The sequence below is a fragment of the Sycon ciliatum genome, chromosome 13 (assembly GCF_964019385.1).
Source record: "Sycon ciliatum chromosome 13, ocSycCili1.1, whole genome shotgun sequence".
Lineage (NCBI taxonomy): Eukaryota > Metazoa > Porifera > Calcarea > Leucosolenida > Sycettidae > Sycon > Sycon ciliatum.
This window is the reverse complement of record NC_088655.1, coordinates 19,409,241-19,417,867: the sequence shown is the minus strand read 5'-3', so window position 1 is coordinate 19,417,867 and position 8,627 is coordinate 19,409,241. Positions and strand designations below refer to the sequence as shown.

The 8,627-nt window shown below is 47.6% G+C and overlaps 1 protein-coding gene across 1 annotated transcript in view; it reads right to left on the bottom strand.

Moving 5' to 3' along the window:
- Window positions 1-3,441: 3,441 nt before the first annotated feature.
- The window catches only part of LOC135829883 (multidrug and toxin extrusion protein 1-like), a 34,299-nt gene continuing 29,113 nt past the window's right edge, over window positions 3,442-8,627 (bottom strand). Inside the window, exon 21 of the mRNA XM_065342266.1 lies at window positions 3,442-5,520. Coding sequence (XP_065198338.1) covers window positions 4,904-5,520 — 617 coding nt within the window. The 3' untranslated portion in view covers window positions 3,442-4,903. The remainder of the gene's footprint in view (window positions 5,521-8,627) is intronic.

Genomic DNA, 8,627 nt, shown 5'->3' with positions numbered 1-8,627 from the left:
CATAAAAACAGTTCATAAAAACAGCTTTTTAGGATCGGACCCAGTCCGCATAACCAAGAGAGCTAGCTCCCTTGGCTGCTGTTGGAATATGCAAGAATGGGCCTTCCAGATAAGGTCTAACAAGGAGCAGTGGCTATAGTTATGAAATGAACACCGGTAACCATGGAGACAGACCACACTCTCATTATAGATACTGGTTATAAATAGACCGAATAAGGAAAATGATCTGATAGCCTATGAAGACTAAAAGAAATTGAACCAATGACAACAAATACTCGTCCAGCACACGGGTTGTCATAGCAACACAAATAACAGCTGTCCGCTAATTTTGTTGTTGGAGATTGAGTAGGAGTTTTTACTGGTTGATTCTAAATACAATAAATGCTCCGGCCTTGGGTTTATGACCAATAAAAACTAATTATAAAAACCTCGGGGGACCTCGGTTTTTATAATAGTTTTTATTGGTCATAAATCCTCGGCCTCCTCATTTATTGTATACGTAAATGACGACCCATATAGCAGAGTAGGTTTACTCTTTGCTGGAACTTTCTGAAAACGATTGCAAAATGACTATGACACTTTAGGTCAGGGCTTAGCTCTGCACCAAGGTGAACTACAGAAGTGGGGTGACGAATAGGAATATTGTCCATACGGGTTGGTGATGGTGTAAGGAGTTGGTAGTTGCAGAGGGAAGAAGTCTTCTCCGGAGAGAACTGACCATGGACGCTCCTGGCCCATTGCAGGGCAACTGTTGAGCTCCTGCTGGACATTAGACCGATTCTCATCGAGGGACTATGCCTGGTGGTGAGCATACCGAAGAGTCACATCGTCTGCAAACAGAAAGGGGCTACTATGGTGCAGACTATCAGGGAGGGTACGTGCTAATATACAGTAGAAAGAGTAGAGGGGCAAGGTGCGATCCCTGCGGAACTCCGCTGGTGACGGAATGAGTCGCGCAGATGGTCTGCTCTATCTTCACTTGTAGCTTTCTGTGGAGTCTAGATAGCTCTGGAACCATTTAACTGTGGAGTGATCCATGCATCGTTCTAGACATTTGATGAGTGTTGGGTGATGGACCTTATCAAAGACTTTCCGGAAATCTAGGAAAACACAGTCAAACTTTCCACCAGTGTCTGAGATATCAGCCATCCGGTGACTCAGGAGAACGAGCTGGTCGGTTGTCGACCTTTGATGGATAGATGCAAATTGACTCGCCACAATCAATTGATGTTGATTTTTTTACTAGAGCCAAGTAAACCCGTCATGTGTGAGCCGTGATTGATATACGTCATGTTGAGGCTAGATGCCAAGCGAAACTCGAAGAGGCGACTACTTGTAATCGGGTGCAAGAGCGATATAGGTGGTTAGTTAGTGGGCGATGCTGTACTGCCTCTGCCTTTGTACAAGTGGGTGACCGTAGCCAGCCTCCATTCAGTCGGAAAGGTGGATGCTGATAAGCCTTTGTTAGAACATAAAAGACAGTGATTCACACCACAGTAGCTGAAGTAGACTTTCGAGAGGACAGATGAGTCAGATCATATTGGACCTGTCCTGGACTAAACCTGTGGAAGTGAAACAAGTTGGAGTTGCTTGCGTTGTTCGGCCGTTCTTGTAATGAGTGCTGGTTCGCTTCCGATGGCAGTGAGCATTGCCATTGGTTGGCAAAATGCTGCGCCAGGATCTTCACTTTCTCAGACTGTGTGGTTGCAACGACATCATTGTACTTCAAATCGGGAATGGTGGACTTCCTGGAAGAAATGTTGCAAAATTTCTTAGCCCTCTGCCACTAGACATTCTTACACTCTTGGTGGTACTAAGCACGAGCAGACTTGGTCTTTAGACGATTTGACAAGGACTGCTGTAAATTGTTTTTGACGATGACAGCATGTTACAAGGCGGAGGAACGCATAGCAGTGGTCCTGCCCTTAAAACCATGAACAAAACAAATTGTGTACGACGCATACGACACGACATGGAGCAGTTGTTGGGGTGTTCAGTGTCGATTGGCGCGATCGTGCGAGGCATAAGCCGCATCATAGCCACTCTTCCTGTCCATATACGTCAGTGGCGTCCAAAGGACCGTGCCGCAGGGCCCCGCAGGGGTGTTCTTGAACAGATTTTTCTGTTCGTCGCTTCCCAGTCTGTACGGTCGTGTGAGTGCGTTCACATTCGTATCGACGTCAATCGGCGATATGATCTTTCCGTAGGTTCCTTTCGTTCCTCGCTTGTCGCGTCTTGCCGTGCCTTGTCATTCAGCTCGTCTCCCCATGATTCGACTCCGACGCCGTTTGATGAGGATGTTTGTTTTATTTCGGAAATCCAAACGGGACCAACGTAGCGAAGAGCTAAGTATCGCGTTGGGCGATGGGTCTATTAGGAGTGGCTGTGAACTGAAAGCACTAAAAACGCTGGTGATGGTATAGCGCTGTCAACAACACCTCCTCACTTGTCCCGCTCTGTACATGACATTGTAAAACTGCACGAGTGTTGTGCCTCCTCTCCCCAGCTCCATCGGAATGAAATCATCAGGCACCCGTACTTGCCCTAAACGGATGCAACACCACGGTCGCCAGGGAAACAAAAGTAGTGTAGAGCCCAAGACAGATTCTTTCGCTAGGCTGTGGAGACTCTTTGCTGGTGAGAACCATACTCCCATTGTAGTACAGTAAAACCTGTGACTAACGACCACCCCTTGGGACCGGAGAAAGCGGTCTTTAGTGGCAGGTGGTCCTTAGTTAGAGGTTTGCAGCCCGCAACCATAATATGAACGTGAGACCGTCCGTGTCTGCCGAAGTGGTCTGTAGTACCAGGCTGGTCGCTAGTCACGGTGGTCTTTAGTTACAGGTTTTACTGTAGTACCAGGCTGGTCGCTAGTCACGGTGGTCTTTAGTCACAGGTTTTACTGTAGTACCAGGCTGGTCGCTAGTCACGGTGGTCTTTAGTTACAGGTTTTGCTGTAGTACCATGCTGGCCGCTAGTCAGGGTGGTCTTTAGTTACAGGTTTTACTGTAGTACCATGCTGGCCGCTAGTCAGGGTGGTCTTTAGTTACAGGTTTTACTGTAGTACCATGCTGGCCGCTAGTCACGGTGGTCTTTAGTTACAGGTTTCACTGTAGTGTGGGTGGGTATACCAGGCGAGACCATTGGCAACAGACCCAAAGCTATCTGCCATAAGTGCACCCATCAACCGAACTACAGTGCTGGCAACTGAAATCCGACCCCTGAACGGTGGGTTCACATTCTAGCGGTCCCTGTTGTTTCGTAGTTTTACCATCCCGTGTTGGGTCTTTGCGATGTGATCAGGGGTCGGATTTCAGTTGCCAGCACTGTAGCTGGCACCCCCCCCCCCCCCCCACACACACACACATACACACACACACACATACACATACACACATACCCCCCCCCCCCCCCCCCACAGACACACACAAGGGACAAGGCTGCTGGGTAAGCTCCCCGCGCCCCAAAGGCCATCATGCATAACGCTACTACTAGCAGGCGTCCTGCCTACAGCCATGAGCACACGGACACTAAAGAAATATCACCCGTAGATTGTGAAAAAAAATTGTGAAAAGGCTAAAATATATATTACTATTTTTTCAGTCATAATGAGTATCGGATATGATTCTCCGTACAAAAGAGGTCGTCAGGACTTTCATGGCATGTTTCTAAGCATGGCGTAAGAACTAAGATGCAACGTTTCGGGACTATTGTCCCTATACTTGTAAAATATTATTACAGGCCAGCCTGGAACATTTCTGTAAGACAGGTTTAGAGTAAAACACAAACAATGAATGTAGGTTTTTCATATGTAAAATACAACGGGACGGGCAGTTGGAACATTGCAACCATCAATATCGCAGTACAGTATCGGAAAGGGTATGAGAAACAATGAGAAGCAGTGGAAGCAGAAAAACATTGCCAGAGCAGAATAACTCCATGCCTGGTTAAAATCACCCGCATCACATGTTTATTGGCACTATGTCATCGTGATTGTGGAATAAAAAAATAAAATAACGACTCCATGACTTAAAATGGTAGAGCATCACTGGCCTGTAGCCATGGTAACGACGGTCCCTGGTTTGGGTCTTGATAAAGACAGTCGGCTAGTTCTTTGACATTTCTCTTTTCACTTCTCTCAAAAAGCAAAATAATCGAACAGAATAATGAAATAGGTAGGAATGGTCGCTGTGACTGCTCACTAGCACCATATCGCATATGCAACTCTACACACACACACACACACACACACACACACACACACACACACACACACACACACACACGCGCGCGCGCATGCGCGCATACACACACACACGCACGCGCACGCACACGCGCGCAAACACACACACACACACATTTGATTTTGGCAGCAGACAGATGGAACATAGATCACCGGACTATCTCATGCGGTGGTGATCTCATGATCACTGCTTGGCAGTGCACTCCTTGATGAAGACCACACGCTTCCCGAACGAGAATGCCCACTTCTAGAGTGAGAGCACATGATTCCGGAGTTGGAACAAGTGCTTCCGGAATGAGAACACACACTCCTGGAACAAGAACGCTCACTTCCAGAATGAGCACGTATGCCCCAAACAATATAAAACAGACAAGCCCGAGATTGAGCCATTAGCCATATAAGCAGTACACTTGTACAGGCCACCACCTAGCCAGAACTCTCACTCACGCAGGGTCTTTTCGCATTGCCGAAACGAACCATGATACGGTTTCGTCGCCCGACCTGCTCGCTAGGGTGAAGGATAGCCTCCGCCGAGTGTATCGGACGTGCGCAAGACATCACCCCACACTCAACAGCAGCAGAAACCGACGGAGGAGAGTAAAAAGAGAGCGAGAGCTTGTCTTTCTCATTTTGCAGCCCGTATCGGGCGCAGGCAAACCCCTAGGAAAAGCCGCTGCACACACGATATTGCGTTTCCGGTAACAACGACCAGCCGGCAGGGGAGATGGGCATGGCAGCAAGGTCCAACGCTGCACCACTGGTGTTGAACGCGTCGCTGGTGTTGAACGACGGCGGTGGCGTTGCCATGGTTCCGTTGACCACGTCGCCAGGGCAACCGCTCTGCGCATAGTCCCTGCTGGTGCGGTGCAGCGGCACGAAGACGCGCAGCGCGATGCCGAGGAGGCACAGCGTCACTGAGATGGCGATGAAGATGAAACGGTTGATCAGCGTACGCCGATCCGGCACTCCCCGATAGCGTGGAGGTCGCGGTGTAGGCGATGCAGGCGCCGGCGAGTCCGGTAGCAGCTCCTGATCGTCTGCATCCAGACGGACCACACGTAGGTCGCTATTCACACTGCTGGCGTCATCCTCATCATCATCCACGTTGGAGCTGACGCTGAGATTAGTGGCCCGCGACTCGGCGTCGATGGTATAACGTTCGCTGCTGTTGTCAACGTCATCATCATTGTCATCGCCGGCTGTTGGTAGTCGCCGGAATGCCACGAGCTCCACGTGCTCCTCTGCCGCGGCACTGCCATTGCTTGCCCCTTTGCGACCTACAGACAACACAGGCACGGAATCAGAAGAAGAGGAAGGAAATACTGTAAAACATGTCATTTTTAGTGTATTTAAATTTCGGTACCACGGACCTGCCAGGTTTCAGGTGCAATGCAGAATTAGGTGATCAACATTCAGTTCACATACCGTGCATACTCTAGTACCTTTTATACTGTACAGGCAGAAAATTTCGTCGGTCAATACTTTCGTCCAACTCCAAACAAAAGGGAGTTCGTCCGGTTGAAAATTTCGTCCATGGATCAGAAGAGTGTATAGAAAAGCTGGACAAATCGACATTAGTCCGGCATTTAATTTAGTCCAAAAGTTCCTTGGACGAAAAGGACGAAATTAAATTCCAGACGAATATTTCTGCTTATGCAGTACTCTACTGCCTTTTATATGTAAGGGGCCGTCCGTAAATATCGATGTTTTTTAGAGACGATATTCGTTCGTATGGGGGGGGGGGGAGGGGGTTTTGACGCTGTTCGTTGTTTTTGGCGGAAAAATATCGATCTTCACATACGCTATTTTTAGGTATGCACCTTGTACTTGCTTGTTGCGGCTCGTGCACCATGCAGCATGCAGGGCCTTGCAGGCACTTGAACTTTGTGACTTGTACTACTACTAGTACTGAAGCACGTATTATGTACCTACCTGTACACACGAACCGTTCAATATACAAAATATCGGTCCACTGCATAAATATTAAATGTATGCATGTTCGTATTAGAGGGGGGGGGGGGGGGGGTCTGGGGAGATATGAACAAATATCGTCTCTAAAAAAACATCGATATTTACGGACGACCCCTAATCTTAATTCAGGTGGTTGTTGTTTTCACTACCGAAACCAGCGAAATTAAAGTTACACAGAGAATATCACGTTTTACTGTAGTTGTGGTGAGTGAAATAGGAAACGATGCCTGGAACGGGTTTTGTACTGGTGTGCCCGCGCCAATGGGATCTGTTGGGAATGCCCAAGTTAAATAATAAAATACAATACAATACAATAGGACTGTTATCAGGGCTGGATCCCCAATAATAGAACCATAATAACAGCAGGACTGGCTGTGAGAGGAAGGTTGTTATTATCAACTCAAACACTGATAGTGATCGTTTAGTAAGAAAAAAGAACAACCAACGTTACTTGTTTCTAACACAACTGAACACAAAGGAAAGGGCCGCATGAGCACTACCTCATGCACTACATGATGCAGTGAGCGAGCGCATGCGTGGGAATGTGCAGTGAAGCGAGTAACACTGTAGTACAGGTATTGCAGAAGCATGCACAGACCAGATCTACTAAGAACAATACATGCACGTGTCATGAGCAGTACAGTGAGACTTCACGCTACAGTGGTCCGCGTGACACGGACTCTTTCCCAGTCAAACAGTGTGTACAGGCGAGGCCTACATGGCTGCCAGAGGATGACGGTATCTACTGGTGCTACACACAAGCACAGCTTGTGCAACCCCTTTCTGGACAACTGAAGCACACCGGGCTTGTCCACACGACACTTGCACTGGACTGTGGCCGTGTTGACTGCTTACAGTACACGGTGATGCCCAACCGTTTCGTTGGTACGCACGTTCCCGGGTGGTGCCGGGAGCTTGTCAGAATGTTGCAAATTGCGAAATGCATTCACACAGAGCAGTTCCGTCTCGGTAAGGCGTGTTCACAAAGCTTGCTGTACACTGGTTTGTAGCATGCTGAAGTATACGCGGAATGTCACCGTACTGTGTTAACCCCCCCCCCCCCCCCCCCCCAACTCTCTCTCAACACCAAAATGCAATCCATACGGACCATGCCACGCAAGTGATACTCAAGTGATGCTGGAGTGATGCTCAAGTATTGGTCAAGTGGTGCTCAGGTATTGCTCAAGTGATGCTCAAGTGGTGCTCAAGTGGTGCTCAAGTGGTGCCACTCTGTTTTGTAAAATTAATAGCCTCTTACTGGAGCCTGTCCTCGGCTGTGTCAAGACTGTGTTCTTGTGTTGTGTTCTTTTGTCCTTCCACATCCTTTTCATCTCTCACAGCTAACTTGTCACAACTGGTATTGTACTACAGTGGTGCCTAGGTGTCTACGCTCATTTCTCATTTCCATTGCATTTTTTTTCAAGTGCAATCACATGACCAAGGCATGAAGAAGCTCTATACCGTAGAATCCCGCGGATAAGCCCACTGTTTCACAAGGACATTTCGGTGGGCATATACGAGAACATGGGCTTATACGCGGGCATGGGCTTATACGCTGACACCAACATTGTGCTATTGAAAAGTACCAAGGAAGTGAGAAGCACATTGCTGAAAGCCACTGTGCAAACAAAAACAACCGATGATTGTGTTGAAATGTACAAAAAAAACTACCATGTACTGCGTACATGTACATGGTACGACCAAGAGTCCATAATTTATGGACTCTCGGTACGAATTAGGCCCATGGGCTTGTACGACGAAGCCTTGTAATGTTCGAACTTTCCCTGGGCTTATGCGCGAGCATGGGCTTATCCGCGGGATTCTACGGTACCGTATTATCTCTAATATAAGCACAGTCTCCAATAATAGCACGTCTCCAATAATAGAACACCTTGGGGCGGCATTCAAAAAATAAAGTGCTCAGTCTCCATTATACGCACACTGTGTAAATTCATTATCTGTACCGGCGAAAAAAACCCAGAAATGTGTGTGTCTGACATGAATTTGGCATTGCAGCATGCCTCTGAAATGAGGTTGAAATAATAATGGACCAGTCTCCAATAATGGATCGTCTCCATTAATAGCACGGGGCGGAGGTACATTGAAAAAATAAAGGACCGTGCTTATATTAGAGATAATACGGTATATGAGAAACAACATGCATCGCCGTGTTGTCGAAAGTAATTTAAGTGGTCTTTGTAAAAAAAATTTAAAAAATGCATTCGGCTCCCGAACACGCTGCTTCAAGAACAAGCCAATTTAATTATGGTAAAAAAAAAGGAAAAGGACAAAATGTTACGAGTCACGAGCTGACTGTAGATGATCTGGATACGTTGGTGTACACCAGGGAGTCGTACTCAAACTAGGGAGGTGACACGGCACAGAAATCCGTGTCACAGGGGTTGACTCGCAC